We start from the raw sequence: 21,198 nt of genomic DNA, 5'->3' as shown, positions 1-21,198 counted from the left end.
GATATTTTGAGATCAGTGAAGTAATGTACGTTGGTGTAGTTTGGTTAATGGCCTTGTGTGTGAGTAAAAGTATTTTATATTGAATACGGTAGAATACAAGTAACCAGTGGAGGGACTGACAGAGTGGATCTGCAGACGATGAACATCTAGCGAGGAAGATTAGCCTCGCCATTGCATTCAGAATGGATTGTAGTGGTGAGAGTCTCGTTTTGGGAAGACCAGTTAGGAGACTATTGCAATAATCAATGCGGGAGATAATGAGAGCATGGATTACAGTTTTATCAGTGTCTTGTGTAAGGTGTGGTCGTATTTTAGATATTTTTTTTACATACATGTAACATGATCTTGAGACAGACTGAATGTGGGGAACAAAGGACAGATCAGAGTCAAGGATGACACCTAGGCAGCGAGCTTGTGGGGTAGGGTAGATAGTCGAGTTTTCAACAGTGATAGAGATATCAGGTTGGTACCTACTATTGGCCGGTGGAAATATAATTAACTCTGACTTTGAATTATTAAGTTTGAGGTGGTGAGATGTCATCCAGGATGAAATGGCAGAAAGGCATTCAGTGACACGGTCCAGTACAGATAGGGACAAGTCAGGGGAGGATAGGTAGATTTGAGTATCATCTGCGTACAGATGATACTGAAATCCAAAAGAGCTGATTAGTTTACCAAGAGATGAGGTATAGATAGAGAAAAGCAGAGGACCCAAGACTGAGCCTTGCGGTACTCCAACTGAACGAGGTAGTGAAGCGGAGGTAGATTCAGAGAAGCAAACACTAAAAGAGCTATTAGATAGGTAGGATAGGAACCAAGAAAGGGCTGTGTCCTGAATACCTAGGGATTGTAGTGTTTGTATGTAAAGAGAGTGGTCAACAGTGTCAAATGCAGCAGATAGAACTAGAAGAATAAGTAGTGAGAAGTGGCCTTTAGACTTTGTAGTAACCAAATCATTAACCACTTTAGTCAGTGCTGTCTCTGTGGAGTGTTGGGAACAGAAGCCTGACTGAAGTGGGTCCAATAAAGTGTATGAGTTAAGAAAGTGTGTGAGTCGAGTGTAGGCAAGTCTCTCAAGTAGCTTAGAGAGACAAGGGAGCTGAGAGATAGGGCGGTAGTTTGAGAGAGCATTAGGGTCAGAATTTTTTTTTTCAAAATGGGAGTAATCACTGCATGCTTGAAGAGTGAAGGAAAAACACCAGGAGAGAGAGAGAGATTACAGATGTTAGTTAAGGTAGGGATGAGCACCAGAGACAGAGCTTTACTTATTTGTGAGGGTAAAGGATCAAGAGGAGAGGTACAGTAGTAGAGAAGCAGGATGAGAAGAGTGCTGATACTTCATCTTCATTTGTGGGATCAAATGAAGAGAGAGTGCCAGAGGGTTCAGGTAAAGAACGGAGCAGGTCACTGGCTGCCGAAGAGCATACCATTTCATCGTGTGAGTTTTTGTAGTTGTCTTGTTAATTTGGAGTGCCATGGTTGACATCTAGGCCTACGTGGAGTGTGATGGGTAGCTGGAGCCCCTTCATCAAGGGCTAGATCTAGAGTCTCGTTCAGGTGTGATACAGCCATCTCAGGAGAGGTGAATGCAGAAATAGGAGAAAGCAGTTGTTGGAGTGAAGTGGAAAGTTCTTGAATATTATTTCACCTGGTTTTAATCAGTCACAGAACCTGTGTAATCCATGAGCACCCTGGTTTAAAGGGATGGTATGGTGAGCTTAGCAATAGCTAGTGTGGCTTTGCTATGGAAATTTAAGTCCTTGGTTGAGTGGATAGTGTCCAGGGTTAATTTAGGTTGTGTTCTCAGAGAGTTAAAGGTATTTTGTGGTAATTATAAAGTAGGAACGTGCTTTGAGGTTAATGATTCAGGAGGTACTGGCTAGTACCAGAGCCAGATATACACACAATATATGAGGCCAAGGGTGCATGTGGGCATTATACACAGGTGCAGTGGTATATACTTGTGGGCATTATACACAGGTGCAGCAGTATATACATGTGGGCATTACACACAGGTGCAGCGGTATATACATGTGGGCATTACACACAGGTGCAGCGGTATATGCATGTGGGATTATACACAGGTGCAGCGGTATATACAGTGGGCATTATACACAGGTGCAGCGGTATATACATGTGGGCATTACACACAGGTGCAGCGGTATATACATGTGGGCATTACACACAGGTGCAGCAGTATATACATGTGGGCATTACACACAGGTGCAGCAGTATATACATGTGGGCATTATACACATGTGCAGCGGTATATACATGTGGGCATTATACACAGGTGCAGCAGTATATGCATGTGGGCATTATACACAGGTGCAGCAGTATATACATGTGGACAGTATACACAGGTGCAGCAGTATATACATGTGGGCATTATACACAGGTGCAGCAGTATATACATGTGGGCATTATACACAGGTGCAGCGGTATATACATGTGGGCATTATACACAGGTGCAGCAGTATATGCATGTGGGCATTATACACAGGTGCAGCAGTATATACATGTGGGCATTATACACAGGTGCAGCAGTATATACATGTGGACATTATACACAGGTGCAGCAGTATATACATGTGGGCATTATACACAGGTGCAGCAGTATATACATGTGGGCATTATACACATGTGCAGCGGTATATACATGTGGGCATTATACACAGGTGCAGCAGTATATGCATGTGGGCATTATACACAGGTGCAGCAGTATATACATGTGGGCATTATACACAGGTGCAGCAGTAAATACATGTGGACATTGGCCCTCATTCCGAGTTGTTCGCTCGCTAGCTGCTTTAGCAGCATTGCACACGCTAAGCCGCCGCCTACTGGGAGTGTATCTTAGCATAGCAGAATTGCGAACGAAAGATTAGCAGAATTGCGAATAGAAATTTCTTAGCAGTTTCTGAGTAGCTCTAGACTTACTCCTACACTGCGATCCGTTCAGTCAGTTTCGTTCCTGGTTTGACGTCACAAACACACCCAGCGTTCGCCCAGACACTCCCCCCGTTTCTTCAGACACTCCCGCGTTTTTCCCAGAAACGCCAGCGTTTTTTCGCACACTCCCATAAAATGGCCAGTTTCCGCCCAGATACACCCACTTCCTGTCAATCACACTACGATCACCAGAACGATGAAAAAACTTTGTTAGGCCGTGAGTAAAATAACAAACTTTTGTGCTAATTTACTTGGCGCAGGCGCACTGCGAACATTGCGCATGCGCAGTTTGCGACTAATCGCTCCGTTGCGAAAAAACTAACAAGCGAACAACTCGGAATGACCCCCATTATACACAGGTGCAGCAGTATATACATGTGGGCATTATACACAGGTGCAGCAGTATATACATGTGGACATTATACACAGGTGCAGCAGTATATACATGTGGGCATTATGCACAGGTGCAGCAGTATATACATGTGGGCATTATACACATGTGCAGCGGTATATACATGTGGGCATTATACACAGGTGCAGCAGTATATGCATGTGGGCATTATACACAGGTGCAGCAGTATATACATGTGGGCATTATACACAGGTGCAGCAGCATATACCTGTGGACATTATACACAGGTGCAGCAGTATATACATGTGGGCATTATACACAGGTGTACTGGTACATACATGTGGGCATTATACACATGTGCAGCGGTATATACATGTGGGCATTATACACAGGTGCAGCAGTATATGCATGTGGGCATTATACACAGGTGCAGCAATATATACATGTGGGCATTATACACAGGTGCAGCAGTATATACATGTGGACATTGGCCCTCATTCCGAGTTGTTCGCTCGCTAGCTGCTTTTAGCAGCATTGCACACGCTAAGCCGCCGCCTACTGGGAGTGTATCTTAGCATAGCAGAATTGCGAACGAAAGATTAGCAGAATTGCGAATAGAAATTTCTTAGCAGTTTCTGAGTAGCTCGAGACTTACTCCTACACTGCGATCCGTTCAGTCAGTTTCGTTCCTGGTTTGATGTCACAAACACACCCAGCGTTCGCCCAGACACTCCCCCGTTTCTTCAGACACTCCCGCGTTTTTCCCAGAAACGCCAGCGTTTTTTCGCACACTCTCATAAAACGGCCAGTTTCCGCCCAGATACGCCCACTTCCTGTCAATCACACTATGATCACCAGAATGATGAAAAAACTTTGTTAGGCCGTGAGTAAAATAACAAACTTTTGTGCTAATTTACTTGGCGCAGGCGCACTGCGAACATTGCGCATGCGCAGTTTGCGACTAATCGCTCCGTTGCGAAAATAACTAACGAGCGAACAACTCGGAATAACCCCCATTATACACAGGTGCAGCAGTATATACATGTGGACATTATACACAGGTGCAGCAGTATATACATGTGGACATTATACACAGGTGCAGCAGTATATACATGTGGACATTATACACAGGTGCAGCAGTATATACATGTGGGCATTATACACAGGTGCAGCAGTATATACTCCTGGAAATTTGCTACGTTTTGAAGAGATGTGTGGACAACGCAGGCACTGCCTCACCTGTCACAGACCAGTCACATCACTCTGGGGGCTCGCCCATCATCACCAGAGCGGCTGGGCTGCCCCCGCAGACTCTGGCTGCACTGCCGCGTCCTTCTCAGTCACAGGAGCTGGGCGCTGTAGGAGAATGTCACACTTCAGCATCCGACATTCTGGTGTCACCCCCTGGAAGGGTGGCACCCGGGTGCGGCCTGCAGCCCCCGTGTGCTGCCTCTGTCATAGACCTCAATATCCAATGGGGCTGACACTGGTATGAATAATGAAGAGGTCTATTCATGAAGCAGTGAAAGGGTGCAGAGGTGAGCCGGTGCAAAATATGCCCATGGCAACCAATCAGCTGCTACGTATAATTTACAATATGATACGATACATTTATTGTCATTATCAAACAAATTTGACAACGAAATTCAATTTGTAGAACCCACCAAAACAATGGGGACATAGGTAATTTAACAGAATGTACTTGGTAAATGTTACTTCAATGCTGATTGGTTGCCATGGGCAACTTCTCCGCTGGCTCACTTCTCCACTCTTATCACTGCTTCATGAATAGACCCCTATATATTTTCTGTACATAATTTGGTGGCACTGTATACAGCGGGTAATAATGAGATGAATGGAAACGGTCACTGCCGCCGCACCTCTTACTGCGCATTGTTGGAACAATCCTGAATATATTTCTGTATTACAGCAAGATTGACCACCCCTGAAGATTGGGCGCCGATGAACGGTGACAATGTAAAAGTGGTTCCGATAAGCCCTGGCACTAAGCATTACACCGACGTTGAGGCGCAGTTCCGAAACACGTGTGCAATGAAAATAATCAAGGTGATTTCTCTTCTGTCTGACCCACAATCTGTGGCTTTATAATAAGGAGGTGTGTTCCATCTTTAGTGAGTTTTGATCGGACTACAGCAATTCAGCAGGAACCAGTGACTGGTCCTGAACAGGGGGGGGGGGGGGGGTGTTATGGCGATGTTTGCGCAGTTGACCAATGCTTTTTGTACTTCGCATGGGTAAAATGACGCGGTGCACCTCTAAATGTTTCTTATTTGGAAACTGTTTTAGTCACTGTGATCGTATGTTCATGCCAGTATGGGGGTAATAGGGCAAAGTAAGACACCCCACATCTGTGGGAAACTATTTTTCTGTATATTGCCTGCTGATCACCAGACAATAGCTGCTGTGGATTCGCATTATTTGAAAGAGGGGACTCCCGGATTCGGAATGCCACCCAGCCGCAAGTAGGTGGTCCGAGCGGCTGATGAACAGTCATCTTAGCCACGCCCCCCTGCTGTAGACTGCCTGTAATACTGACATTGTATAGCGGGGGCATGACCATAACAATGCAATCATGAGTTCCCTGTGTTGCCCCCTATGTTGAGTCCCCCCCCCCATGCTGTATCATGCCCACCTGCTTTATTTTTTTTTAACACTTGGTGGCAGCTGTACTGAACGTTCTATCTTTAAGAAGTGTCTGAACCTGTCCTGAACACACACACGCTGCTGTTCAGGACAGCCGATATATCGCGGGAGCATCGGCCAGTGTGTACGTCCGATACGTCTGTGAACTCCGTCGTTCACAGACGTATCGCGCCGGCCGCGCAGCACAGCCGACGGCCAATATATCTACCGATATATTGGCGCGTCCCTGTGTGTGTACGGGGCGGTCAGCCGACCACCCGTACACATGCTGCGGCGGCCAGCGGTGATTGACAGCTGAACTGGGCAGGCGTGTGTACACGCCCGCCCAGTTCATGACGTCAATCCCCGACGGATCGGGCAGTGTGTATGCTCAGCACACTGCCCGATCCGTCCATAGATATATCGGCAGATCAATTGATCTGCAGATATATCTATCAGTGTGTACCCACCTTGAGTCTGTCAGTCATTGAAAGTGTTGCAGTCCACAGCCCTAGTTCACTGATGATGATGATGAGGACACTGACACAGTAGCCCACAGCCCTTCACTGATGATGATGACACTGACACAGTAGCACACAGCCCTTCACTGATGATGATGACACTGACACAGTAGCCCACAGCCCTTCACTGATGATGATGACACTGACACAGTAGCACACAGCCCTTCACTGATGATGACACTGACACAGTAGCACACAGCCCTTCACTGATGATGACACTGACACAGTAGCCCACAGCCCTTCACTGATGATGACACTGACACAGTAGCACACAGCCCTTCACTGATGATGACACTGACACAGTAGCACACAGCCCTTCACTGATGATGACACTGACACAGTAGCACACAGCCCTTCACTGATGATGACACTGACACAGTAGCCCACAGCCCTTCACTGATGATGACACTGACACAGTAGCACACAGCCCTTCACTGATGATGACACTGACACAGTAGCACACAGCCCTTCACTGATGATGACACTGACACAGTAGCCCACAGCCCTTCACTGATGATGACACTGACACAGTAGCCCACAGCCCTTCACTGATGATGACACTGACACAGTAGCACACAGCCCTTCACTGATGATGACACTGACACAGTAGCCCACAGCCCTTCACTGATGATGATGACACGGACACAGTAGCACACAGCCCTTCACTGATGATGACACTGACACAGTAGCACACAGCCCTTCACTGATGATGACACTGACACAGTAGCACACAGCCCTTCACTGATGATGACACTGACACAGTAGCCCACAGCCCTTCACTGATGATGACACTGACACAGTAGCCCACAGCCCTTCACTGATGATGACACTGACACAGTAGCACACAGCCCTTCACTGATGATGACACTGACACAGTAGCCCACAGCCCTTCACTGATGATGATGACACTGACACAGTAGCACACAGCCCTTCACTGATGATGACACAGACACAGTAGCCCACAGCGCTTCACTGATGATGACACGGACACAGTAGCACACAGCCCTTCACTGATGATGATGACACTGACACAGTAGCACACAGCCCTTCACTGATGATGACACTGACACAGTAGCACACAGCCCTTCACTGATGATGACACTGACACAGTAGCCCACAGCCCTTCACTGATGATGACACTGACACAGTAGCACACAGCCCTTCACTGATGATGACACTGACACAGTAGCCCACAGCCCTTCACTGATGATGATGACACTGACACAGTAGCACACAGCCCTTCACTGATGATGACACTGACACAGTAGCACACAGCCCTTCACTGATGATGACACTGACACAGTAGCCCACAGCCCTTCACTGATGATGACACTGACACAGTAGCACACAGCCCTTCACTGATGATGACACTGACACAGTAGCACACAGCCCTTCACTGATGATGACACTGACACAGTAGCCCACAGCCCTTCACTGATGATGACACTGACACAGTAGCACACAGCCCTTCACTGATGATGACACAGACACAGTAGCCCACAGCGCTTCACTGATGATGACACGGACACAGTAGCACACAGCCCTTCACTGATGATGACACTAACACAGTAGCCCACAGCCCTTCACTGATGATGACACAGACACAGTAGCCCACAGCCCTTCACTGATGATGACACAGACACAGTAGCCCACAGCCCTTCACTGATGATGACACGGACACAGTAGCACACAGCCCTTCACTGATGATGACACTAACACAGTAGCCCACAGCCCTTCACTGATGATGACACAGACACAGTAGCCCACAGCCCTTCACTGATGATGACACTAACACAGTAGCACACAGCCCTTCACTGATGATGACACAGACACAGTAGCCCACAGCCCTTCACTGATGATGACACGGACACAGTAGCACACAGCCCTTCACTGATGATGACACGGACACAGTAGCACACAGCCCTTCACTGATGATGACACTGACACAGTAGCCCACAGCCCTTCACTGATGATGACACTGACACAGTAGCACACAGCCCTTCACTGATGATGACACAGACACAGTAGCCCACAGCGCTTCACTGATGATGACACGGACACAGTAGCACACAGCCCTTCACTGATGATGACACTAACACAGTAGCCCACAGCCCTTCACTGATGATGACACAGACACAGTAGCCCACAGCCCTTCACTGATGATGACACAGACACAGTAGCCCACAGCCCTTCACTGATGATGACACGGACACAGTAGCACACAGCCCTTCACTGATGATGACACTAACACAGTAGCCCACAGCCCTTCACTGATGATGACACGGACACAGTAGCACACAGCCCTTCACTGATGATGACACGGACACAGTAGCCCACAGCCCTTCACTGATGACACTGACACAGTAGCCCACAGCCCTTCACTGATGATGACACTAACACAGTAGCCCACAGCCCTTCACTGATGATGACACTAACACAGTAGCACACAGCCCTTCACTGATGATGACACAGACACAGTAGCCCACAGCCCTTCACTGATGATGACACGGACACAGTAGCACACAGCCCTTCACTGATGATGACACTAACACAGTAGCCCACAGCCCTTCACTGATGATGACATGGACACAGTAGCACACAGCCCTTCACTGATGATGACACGGACACAGTAGCCCACAGCCCTTCACTGATGACACTGACACAGTAGCCCACAGCCCTTCACTGATGATGACACTAACACAGTAGCCCACAGCCCTTCACTGATGATGACACTAACACAGTAGCACACAGCCCTTCACTGATGATGACACGGACACAGTAGCCCACAGCCCTTCACTGATGATGACACTGACACAGTAGCCCACAGCCCTTCACTGATGATGACACTAACACAGTAGCCCACAGCCCTTCACTGATGATGACACTAACACAGTAGCCCACAGCCCTTCACTGATGATGACACGGACACAGTAGCACACAGCCCTTCACTGATGATGACACGGACACAGTAGCCCACAGCCCTTCACTGATGATGACACTGACACAGTAGCCCACAGCCCTTCACTGATGATGACACTAACACAGTAGCCCACAACCCTTCACTGATGATGACACTAACACAGTAGCACACAGCCCTTCACTGATGATGACACGGACACAGTAGCCCACAGCCCTTCACTGATGATGACACTAACACAGTAGCACACAGCCCTTCACTGATGATGACACTAACACAGTAGCACACAGCCCTTCACTGATGATGACACTAACACAGTAGCACACAGCCCTTCACTGATGATGACACTGACATAGTAGCCCACAGCCCTTCACTGATGATGATAATGATGATAATTGACACAGTAGCCCACAACTTTCTACTGATGATGACAGTGAGACAGTCACACAGTGCTGCAGCACACAGTCCTACTTCACAGATGACATTGAGTGTGTGTGAGACAGTATATTACAGACCTTAATAACAGTAACAGTTGCCCCCCTTAATCACACTGCAGCCCGCCCCACACTGCCTAAGGTATTCTGTGTGAAATGGCACCCGGACCATGAGGAAGGGACTGTTATCGAATCCAAAACACGTGAGATCTGATCCAAGCCTGGCAGGAAATACTGAACAGAAATTCTAGTTGTTTTGGTTTCCAAGGAAACTGAACCAAACATCTCTAAATTAAATATTAACTGGACCCAAAAAAGAAACACTTTAGGTCAGCGGTATCATCCCCATAGTGTCCGAGCAGCAGTATGTTCCTTTTATAAGCCTATAAACAGGTGACATTTGTGCTGCTTGCTGATTGGCTTCCTTATGTTCAATGGATGTGATTGGCCCAATTCTCCAGTAGACATTTAATCATTTTGGTAGAATTGGAGCACACTAATCATCCAGCGGCTATTCTCTCCATGTGTACATACATAGAAGGTCATTTTATATTGTAGCTTTATATTGTGGCAGACAGTGTATGAAGATCACAGCCATAAGGACCATGCTTGCTGTCTCTACAGATTGAGAGGATACAGAACAAGCATCTCTGGAAAAACTACCAGATAAAGAAGGAGAGCATTAACTCCAAAAATAATTCCACAAACAACGAGCAGCAGCTCTTCCACGGGACAAACGCCAACACTGTGGACACTGTAACCCACAATGGATTCAACAGGAGCTACGCCGGAAAGAACGGTGAGTGGATATGGTGGTATGGAGTACAAATGTCAGGGTCCCAGTCTGCCCTCCCGTAATTAGGTTGGAAAACATCAGTGTCAGGGGCCCGGTGTCCTGTAACCAGAGAGGGAAGCGCCAGTGTCAGGGGCCCGGTGTCCTGTAACCAGGGAGGGAAGCGCCAGTGTCAGGGGCCCAGTGTCCTGTAACCAGGGAGGAAGCACCAGTGTCAGGGGCCCGGTGTCCTGTAACCAGGGAGGAAGCACCAGTGTCAGGGGCCCGGTGTCCTGTATCCTGGGAAGGAAGTGCCAGTGTCTGGGGCCCGGTGTCCTGTATCCTGGGAAGGAAGTGCCAGTGTCTGGGGCCCGGTGTCCTGTATCCTGGGAAGGAAGCACCAGTGTCAGGGGCCCGGTGTCCTGTAACCAGGGAGGAAAGTGCCAGTGTCAGGGGCCCGGTGTCCTGTAACCAGGGAGGGAAGCGCCAGTGTCAGGGGCCCAGTGTCCTGTAACCAGGGAGGAAGCACCAGTGTCAGGGGCCCGGTGTCCTGTAACCAGGGAGGAAGCACCAGTGTCAGGGGCCCGGTGTCCTGTATCCTGGGAAGGAAGTGCCAGTGTCTGGGGCCCGGTGTCCTGTATCCTGGGAAGGAAGCACCAGTGTCAGGGGCCAGGTGTCCTGTAACCAGGGAGGGAAGCACCAATGTCAGGGACCCGGTGTCCTGTAACCAGGGAGGGAAGCACCAGTGTCAGGGGCCTGGCGTCCTGTAACCAGGGAGGGAAGCACCAGTGTCAGGGGCATGGTTTCCTGTACCCAGGGAAGGAACCACCAGTGTCAGGTGCCCAGTGGCCTGTAACCAGGGAAGGAATTACCAGTGTCAGGGGCCCGGTGGCCTGTAACCAGGGAAGGAATTACCAGTGTCTGGGGCCCGGTGTCCTGTAACCGGAGAAGGAAGCACCAGTGTCAGGGTCCCGGTGTCCTGTAACCGGAGAAGGAAGCACCAGTGTCAGGGTCCCGGTGTCTTGTAACCGGAGAAGGAAGCACCAGTGTCAGGGTCCCGGTGTCTTGTAACCGGAGAAGGAAGCACCAGTGTCAGGGTCCCGGTGTCCTGTAACCAGAGAAGGAAGCACCAGTGTCAGGGTTGCATAGCACCTCCTTCCTGCATTTGTGTTAGCAATACTGCAATGGTATCGCAGTTCTGGATGAACATTGGTCGCGTTGTTCATCTTCGATGGCAGGCTGAGTAAGCTTGTCATTGCAGGGTTGGCTTGCAAGGCAGTCCTTGGCCTCGCGCATCCCTTAAAACAGGGGTGACGCCCCGTTTCTGGCAACGCCGGCCTCCCCAACCCTTCCCGCCGAATGCCTGTCAATTGGGGGGGGGGGGAATCAAGGGCGATTTGAAATCTCACCTTAGTAAATCCTCCCACCCTATAATTCATTATCTATTGTTTATCTGTCCATATTTGTTTAGTGTAACACAAGTGATTGCGTTGTGTATCATCCTGAATGTACAATGGTTCTCTCTCTCTTAATGCACAGAAATTGGAAATGGAACATACTTTGCAGTAGCAGCCAGTTATTCCGCACGCGATGAATATTCCAAAGCAGACGCCAGTGGACACAAGAGAATGTACCTGGCTCGTGTACTCACGGGGATGTCGTGTATTGGTCAGAATGGAATGGTGGCACCTCCGGCCAAGAACGCGGCGAACCCCACTGACCTGTACGATAGTGTGACTGATAACACAACAACACCTACTGTGTATGTGATATTCCATGACATCCAGGCTTATCCAGAATATCTCATCACCTTCACTAAATAATGTTCCTGTCTCGCTCCCGCCAGCTACATCTGATGTAAAGAGTGGGACACGTGTTTCCATCTGTATCTAAACACGTTCTCCTTCCATAAGCATCACAGACTTTACATTAAAGTGGACACAGGGCCCGGTTCTGAGCCGCAAGCATAAGCGCAGCAGCGTCTATTAGATATCGCCAGTCCACGAATTTATGCAAATGGTGCCACAAACGCCTTCCCTCATGTACATCCGTGTGCAAGGACTGAGACGCCGGCACTTTAGCATCCGTACACGCGGTAAACCTGTCCTTAGGAGCCACCATCGGACGCACCATTGAAACTGGCCCCAGCTCTATGGTGTCTCCGGCTGACCGTGGCTTTCTATACCTGCAGATGTGCGTCTGTGTATGCAGCCACTTGCAGTGACGACCCTGACACTCCCATAACACTCCCACTGAACGGGACATTGTTGCGCTTACCTCTAGCCACCTCCCCGTCCCTCTTCATTTTTCCGCCACCTTTCTCATTTGTCCCGGTCACAGCAGCTCCTTTGTACTTGCGCCGGGGAGGGGGAGAGGGGCGGGGGAGGGGGGTTTGGGGTTTAGAAATGCTCTAAATATTCAGAAATCAAAGAGTACAAAGAGAAACCCCATTATTATATCTGGTCTCGGCAGTCCAGACCTACATAGTCACATTAAACTACAGCAATCTGAAGGTGGCTTCCATGACGTGGTCCTCACACCTGGTCACACGTACTATAATATCACTGGTGGCTTTATCAGCAGTCCAGTCTCACGTAATGATGTGGTCCTCACATCTGGTCACACGTATTATAATATCACTGGTGGCTTTATCAGCAGTCCAGTCCCATGTAATGATGTGGTCCTCACACCTGGTCACATGTACTATGATATCACTGGTGGCTTTATCAGCAGTCTAGTCTCACGTGATGACATGGTCCTCACACCTGGTCACACGTACTATAATATCACTGGTGGCTTTATCATTAGTCCAGTCCCATGTAATGATGTGATCCTCACACCTGGTCACACGTACTATAATATCACTGGTGGCTTTATCAGCAGTCCAGTCCCATGTAATGATGTGATCCTCACATCTGGTCACACGTACTATAATATCACTGGTGGCTTTATCATTAGTCCAGTCCCACGTAATGATGTGGTCCTCACACCTGGTCACACATACTATGATATCACTGGTGGCTTTATCAGCAGTCCAGTCCCATGTAATGATGTGATCCTCACACCTGGTCACACGTACTATAATATCACTGGTGGCTTTATCATTAGTCCAGTCCCACGTAATGATGTGGTCCTCACACCTGGTCACACGTACTATAATATCACTGGTGGCTTTATCAGCAGTCCAGTCCCATGTAATGATGTGGTCCTCACACCTGGTCACACGTACTATAATATCACTGGTGGCTTTATCAGCAGTCCAGTCCCATGTAATGATGTGATCCTCACACCTGGTCACACATACTATAATATCACTGGTGGCTTTATCAGCAGTCCAGTCCCATGTAATGATGTGATCCTCACACCTGGTCACACATACTATAATATCACTGGTGGCTTTATCAGCAGTCCAGTCCCATGTAATGATGTGGTCCTCACGCCTGGTCACACGTACTATAATATCACTGGTGGCTTTATCAGGAGTCCAGTCCCATGTAATGATGTGGTCCTCACACCTGGTCACACGTACTATAATATCACTGGTGGCTTTATCAGCAGTCCAGTCCCATGTAATGATGTGGTCCTCACACCTGGTCACACATACTATAATATCACTGGTGGCTTTATCAGCAGTCCAGTCCCATGTAATGATGTGCTCCTCACACCTGGTCACACGTACTATAATATCACTGGGGGCTTTATCAGCAGTCCAGTCCCATGTAATGATGTGGTCCTCACACCTGGTCACACATACTATAATATCACTGGTGGCTTTATCAGGAGTCCAGTCCCATGTAATGATGTGGTCCTCACATCTGGTCACACGTACTATAATATCACTGATGGCTTTATCAGCAGTCCAGTCCCATGTAATGATGTGGTCCTCACACCTGGTCACACGTACTATAATATCACTGGTGGCTTTATCAGCAGTACAGTCCCACGCCTGCGTTGGCTGGACCCCACCCACGAAATGGCGGACAAACGCCGCCGTTCCACCACCCCTTCCCCAGCGACCGCTTCTGCCTGTCAATCTGTGGTGCCGGCGCATGAGCTGTTCTGAACCGATCGCACTGCTGCGATAAACTGCAGCGTGCGATTGGGTCAGAATGACCCCCATAGTGACTCCTAGATCCCTTTCCTCCTCAGTAGTTTCCAGTATAGTGCCATTATTACGATATTTATCCTTTGGATTTTTGAGACCCAAGTGCATGATTTTGCATTTTTTAGCATTAAACTGTAGTTGCGGCGTTCTTGACCATTTCTCTAGTCTACATAGATCCTCAATCATTTGTTTTACCCCTCCCGGTGTGTCTACCTTGTTGCATACCTTTGTGTCATCTGTAAAAAGGCATACTTTCCCTTTAATGCCATTTGCAGTGTCACTTTTTAGATTTTCTAAATGTTGCTAAATGCTGAACTAAACACTATTTTTATAGGCCAAACTAAATGCTGTGGTTAACAAAGTAACTTAAAAATATAAAAAATATGGCCTTAAATAAAACTTTGTAACATCTATGGTGTAACTGGCCATGTGTGTTATTATAGGGTGTGGGCGTGCTACAGCGTCTCTCCGAGCTCACACCGAGGCGGTTATGTAATGGGTGGTAAATTCTCCGAACCAGCAAGATTAAGGCTGAACCAGCCTTCTTACCGAGTGACGCCTTAAACGTAGTGACAATCTCGCTGAAATTCCCACCGGTTTTGAGAAATGTCCGCTTGTTTATATATATATATATCTATAGTAATCTATGACTATAATCTATAGAGTGTAAGCTTGCGAGCAGGGCCTTCCTACCTCTATGACTGTTTATTACCCAGTTTTGTTTTATTATTGTGTCCAGTTGTAAAGCGTAACGGAATTTGCTGCGCTATATAAGAAACTGTTAATAAATAAGTAAATAAATAATATAACCAAGAAATATTATTTCCGCTCTGCTCGGAATCGGCAGGAGCCTCATATACATTATGTTACAGACTTGTGATAGAGATTGCTCACTGACTGTGTCATTTTATTACCATTTATACCCATCACCCACATATATTAGGTCTGATGCTGCGTTACCAAGACAAAGGTGAGGTAACAAATCATCCCCAATGGGGCATCGATATATATATATATAAAGCCAAAGACTGTCATTTGTATAAGATTTATTAATTCCAGAACCATCCACCCAGGTGGTGGTGAGCACACAGTAATAATATGTAACATGCAATAAGAACTGATCAGGGCTAAATATCTAACAGATGCTGCTGCAGACAGCAACTGCTAGACAAACCAACGTCACTTTCCTCCTGTATGGTAAGCAGGGGTGGGTTGGGGGGCCTAAGATGTAATCATATCTGGTGCACCAGGGGGCGGAGCCACTGGGGAGGAGGCGGCACCATGGAGAAAAAGGCGGGTCTCAGCCACACTATCATCTCCTGCCTGCGTCTCTCACCATCCCCCTCACTGTTTTTAAGCCTCCCCCTTCACTATGTACCTCTCAGCCTCCCATCCTCCACATTGCGCCTCTCAACCTCCCCCCTTCACTCCACTCTGCACCTCTCAGCCTCCCCCCTTCACTCTGCGCCTCTCATCCTTCACTCGGTGCCTCTCAGCCTCCTATCCTCCACTCTGCACCTTTCAGCCTCCCCTCTTCACTCTGCGCCTCTCTGCCTCCTCCCCTTCACTCTCCGCATCTCATCCTTCACTCTGTGCCTCTCAGCGTCCCCCCTTCACTCTCCACCTCTCATCCTTCACTCTGTGCCTCTCAGCCTCCCACCCTTCACTTTCCGCGTCTCATCCTTCACTCGGTGCCTCTCAGCCTCCCCCCTTCACTCTCCACCTCTCAACCTTCAGTCGGTGCCTCTCAGCCTCCCCCCTTCACTCTCCACCTCTCATCCTTCAGTCGGTGCCTCTCAGCCTCCCCCCCCCCTTCACTCTGCGCTGATTACTGTGATATGCAGCATCTGTATATCTGTATGTGACAGAGTCTGAATCTGTATATGAAGTGCTATGGATGCAGCGGCTGCGTATACAGACTCAGTCACACACAGCTGCATCATCACATTAATCAGCGCAGTTGATGCAGCCCACTTGCGCCGGGCATCTCACGCCGAGTGGCGTATTAAGGCTGGATGTACGAGGATACATCTGTACTTGGCGCAGTTCTAATGCTCTGATACAGTGAGGACGGAGTACGAGGGTGTCCATGCTTATGTGCACACACCTAGCACAGCCCCTCACATTGCTGACAGGTAATTATATGACATGATGTACATCGTATGCAGCACAGCCGTCCTATTCCTCACCAGCAGCCTGTGACGTATCTGCTTTACTCCAGTCTCACACACTATATTCCTCACCAGCAGCCTGTGACGTATCTGCTTTACTCCAGTCTCACACACTATATTCATCACCAGCAGCCTGTGACGTATCTGCTTTACTCCAGTCTCACACACTATATTCCTCACCAGCAGCCTGTGACGTATCTGCTTTACTCCAGTCTCACACACTATATTCCTCACCAGCAGCCTGTGACGTGTCTGCTTTACTCCAGTCTCACACACTATATTCCTCACCAGCAGCCTGTGACGTATCTGCTTTCCTCCAGTCTCACACACTATATTCCTCACCAGCAGCCTGTGACGTATCTGCTTTACTCCAGTCTCACACACTATATTCCTCACCAGCAGCCTGTGACGTATCTGCTTTCCTCCAGTCTCACACACTATATTCCTCACCAGCAGCCTGTGACGTAGCTGCTTTCCTCCAGTCTCACACACTATATTCCTCACCAGCAGCCTGTGACGTAGCTGCTTTACTCCAGTCTCACACACTATATTCCTCACCAGCAGCCTGTGACGTATCTGCTTTACTCCAGTCTCACACACTATATTCATCACCAGCAACCTGTGACGTATCTGCTTTACTCCAGTCTCACACACTATATTCATCACCAGCAACCTGTGACGTATCTGCTTTACTCCAGTCTCACACACTATATTCCTCACCAGCAGCCTGTGACGTATCTGCTTTACTCCAGTCTCACACACTATATCCATCACCAGCAGCCTGTGACGTATCTGCTTTACTCCAGTCTCACACACTATATTCATCACCAGCAGCCTGTGACGTATCTGCTTTACTCCAGTCTCACACACTATATTCATCACCAGCAGCCTGTGACGTATCTGCTTTACTCCAGTCTCACACACTATATTCCTCACCAGCAGCCTGTGACGTATCTGCTTTACTCCAGTCTCACACACTATATTCATCACCAGCAGCCTGTGACGTATCTGCTTTACTCCAGTCTCACACACTATATTCCTCACCAGCAGCCTGTGACGTATCTGCTTTACTCCAGTCTCACACACTATATTCCTCACCAGCAGCCTGTGACGTATCTGCTTTACTCCAGTCTCACACACTATATTCATCACCAGGTGTAACAACATCTAAGGCAGCATTAATATTAAGTGTAAAGTCCAGGAGGCTTTGTGCGTATTGTCAGCGCGGCAGTAAATGGTCAGGTGACCCCCTGAGATGCGGCTGGTTACAGAAGCTGCTGGTATGTACATACACCTCTTTCTCTCTCTGTGTGAGATAAGTGATTGTTCCGTGTGCTCGCAGAGATCCAGTCTCACAGTCTGTTCCCAGCGCTTGCTGCTACTATACTGATAAAGCCTACAGATTTACCCTATATTAAACACTATAAAAGGTTAAGAGACACAGTACGCAATTGGCGCACGAGGTACCGTAAGGGTACGCTCTAAGCGTAGCGGACGCTGTATCGGGAGCGAGCCGCTCGAGCGACACAAACGCTCGCGAGAATACGCTGTTGGTATCAAGCACACCATAGGCTGCCGATTACCGTAATGATACGCTACCAGCGTAGCGGACGCTCGAGACCACGAGGAGATCACAAGCGGCGCTGACGCTCACAGAATTAAACCTTAATAACTATACCTTAAAGAATGTACTTATACTGTAAACCTTTATGCAGTGATAATGTGTAGATGCAACGCAATGTATCCTTGTTAGTTTAAAAGCTGTATGAGCGTCCGTGACGCTCTGAGAACACTTAGCAATATAATAAACACTCAAATACCGGTCTTAGGTTCTAACACCTTTTAAGGGAGAGAATGAACGTTCAATTGCAAAAGAATATACAGTACAGTTTATACACTACCAGGCTAACATAAATATCTAACAGAATTACTACACGTTAAAATACAATAGCAACACTATTACATTTAAGGGGAAGGAGAGAGAGAATGGCTTACAACAAATAGGAGGTAAAATGGCTGCAGAGAACTTACGCACAAGGGGAAACAATCGCATGCGCCTTCCTGGATATCCAGCTCCCGATTATCAGTGATGAGAACCGTTGAGAAGAGTAGAATGGAGCTGGCCCAGGTCGGCTTGTCTTTATATACTCTTACACACAGTACAGTACAATGGTCCCTATATTCTTATTGTTCATTGGACACAGGAATCCGTCTCCGCATTATAACAAAAGGTCATAGGTTGGTTCATACAGGTGGGCTGTGACTATTTCAAACTGCTCAAGTGGGAGGGAAACTCAGGTTTCCCGCCGCATGGGTAATAAACTGTAAATATAGTAAATGTCCATAAACTTCTTATAGTCATAACTATACGCACGAGCGATTAATCCGTTTCTAACCAACACCGGAATATTGCTAATTATATACCCTTCCGATGGATACTAAACACCACTGTGTAACCTCTGTCTGACCCTTCGTATCAAACAAAGAGGGATCTCCTTGTCTCTGAACATGCTACATTAACTAAACTTTCAGATTCTATCAACAGGACCATAATCTACAAAATACATTATATGACTAAAATATGTAACGATTGAGTCGCCCGCTAGACGCACACAAACTCTACCGTAAATGCGCATACCGTGCGCCTGCGAGTGCACGCGACTGCACGCAACTGCGAGTATACGCACGCACGGGAGAGCTCATGCCCGTGCAGCGGGCACACGCATGAGGTGCATATATGGCAATGTGCAGCGTGATATTTTTCTGACTTTGACAGTCCACCCTTTGGCAGTCACCAATAACTGCCACTCCCTAAAATAGTTCAAAAAGAGAAAAATATATGTCATGTATAATACATTTCTATGATTGGGTAAGGGAGAGGAGAAGAAGGTGGGAAAAAGGTATGACCTAGTGAGATAGTAGAAGCATGTATGTATGAGTCCATGTTTGAGGGGTCATGTATCATCGTGCCGTACGTGTTTTAAATCAAGCTTCGAGGTATTGCGAAGTATACATTTGAATTCCTTCTTATCCCGTGGTACGGGTCTGTGGATGGGCTGTCAAACTTTACCGAGCTCTTTTCGGCTTTTGGTGGCAACAAAATGGGGGAGCACATTTTAGTTGATGATACATGAATTGGGGGGGATATGTGAGTGCTGATATCTGTGCCTATATTCCCTATCGACTATGTGTGTCATTACCTGAAGGTTGTAGAGATGAAGATAAGGAGCAATTATGGTAAATGCAGTCATAAACTATGTGAGTTTAATATACATTTGTTGATTGAAGTCTTGTCTGGTGTCTTGTCTTGATGTACATGTTGACTGTAGTCTCCCGATGCTTTTGCTATAATTGCTTGAGCAAAAAGCTTTCTCAATGTCCATAGACTTACAAAAGTGTTGGGCTATCGTAAAATTTTTAAATCGCTAGGGATATTGGGGGTCTATGGCATTGTCCATCAATGGTCTGTGTAAAAGGTTGTCAAATTCTTCTTCCAAGCGGATGTCTTTTTACCTTGGAGGAAAACAAAGGAGAAACGGGTGAAAGAAACGGACCGTGGAATCACATTTTCATCACAACATTGTCTCAATGGTTGGGTCGTAAATCAAATCAGTCGTTGTTATTACAGTATCTTCACTTCTTAAACTCATCACTCGGGCGCTACGTTTACACTTTGTTAAAACCCGAACGCATCTAAATATCAGACCGACCAATATGATGACACCCAGAATACACAAAAGAAATTTACCTACATCCATTATAATTCCTTGAGCCCATTCTCCTAAACCAGAGAACCAATTTCGTGGGTTCAACCATGACACCCAACTGGTCAGCTCATTACCCACAGCGGCAAGGGTGAGATTGTGTTTTCTTCGGAACTCCCATTTTAATTGCAAAATGTCATCCATCTTTTGGTCTATGACCTCGGCTGGGTCCTCCGTGCTGTTTGTAATGTACGTGCAGCACTTTATTCCATATTGAGTTGCTAGGGTAACACAATACCCGCCTGTCACAGCCGTGAGATAATTGAGAATCATCCTATGCTGAACCAGTTCTGTTTTGTAGGCTTGTAACTCTCTCCCAGTATACCTGAATGTGTCATCATACATTTCAGTGATATTGTCTAATAAATTTGCAAGCGCAGATATATATTTATAATTTATCACTCCTCTGGCGGTACGAGTGATATCTAACGCGATTAGGAATTGAATCCCGGTGGATTCATGGATCAGGTCAGAGGCCGGATGCTCTGTTCTTTCTATCAGGTGCCGTTTAACGATGTGCTCGTAATGAGTGTGAGTATAAGGAGCTGGGGCACTGCGGTGAATATC

General features: G+C 47.5%; 1 protein-coding gene across 1 annotated transcript in view; it reads left to right on the top strand.

Moving 5' to 3' along the window:
* The window catches only part of LOC134944212 (protein mono-ADP-ribosyltransferase PARP14-like), a 142,245-nt gene extending 126,740 nt beyond the window's left edge, over positions 1 to 15,505 (top strand). Inside the window, exons 15-17 of the mRNA XM_063932794.1 lie at positions 5,235 to 5,371; positions 10,444 to 10,618; positions 12,131 to 15,505. Coding sequence (XP_063788864.1) covers positions 5,235 to 5,371; positions 10,444 to 10,618; positions 12,131 to 12,414 — 596 coding nt within the window. The 3' untranslated portion in view covers positions 12,415 to 15,505. The remainder of the gene's footprint in view (positions 1 to 5,234; positions 5,372 to 10,443; positions 10,619 to 12,130) is intronic.
* Positions 15,506 to 21,198: the final 5,693 nt, after the last annotated feature.

The sequence above is a fragment of the Pseudophryne corroboree genome, chromosome 7 (assembly GCF_028390025.1).
Source record: "Pseudophryne corroboree isolate aPseCor3 chromosome 7, aPseCor3.hap2, whole genome shotgun sequence".
NCBI lineage: Eukaryota > Metazoa > Chordata > Amphibia > Anura > Myobatrachidae > Pseudophryne > Pseudophryne corroboree.
The sequence above is the reverse complement of the archived record's forward strand: the minus strand, read 5'-3'. Positions and strand labels throughout refer to the sequence as shown.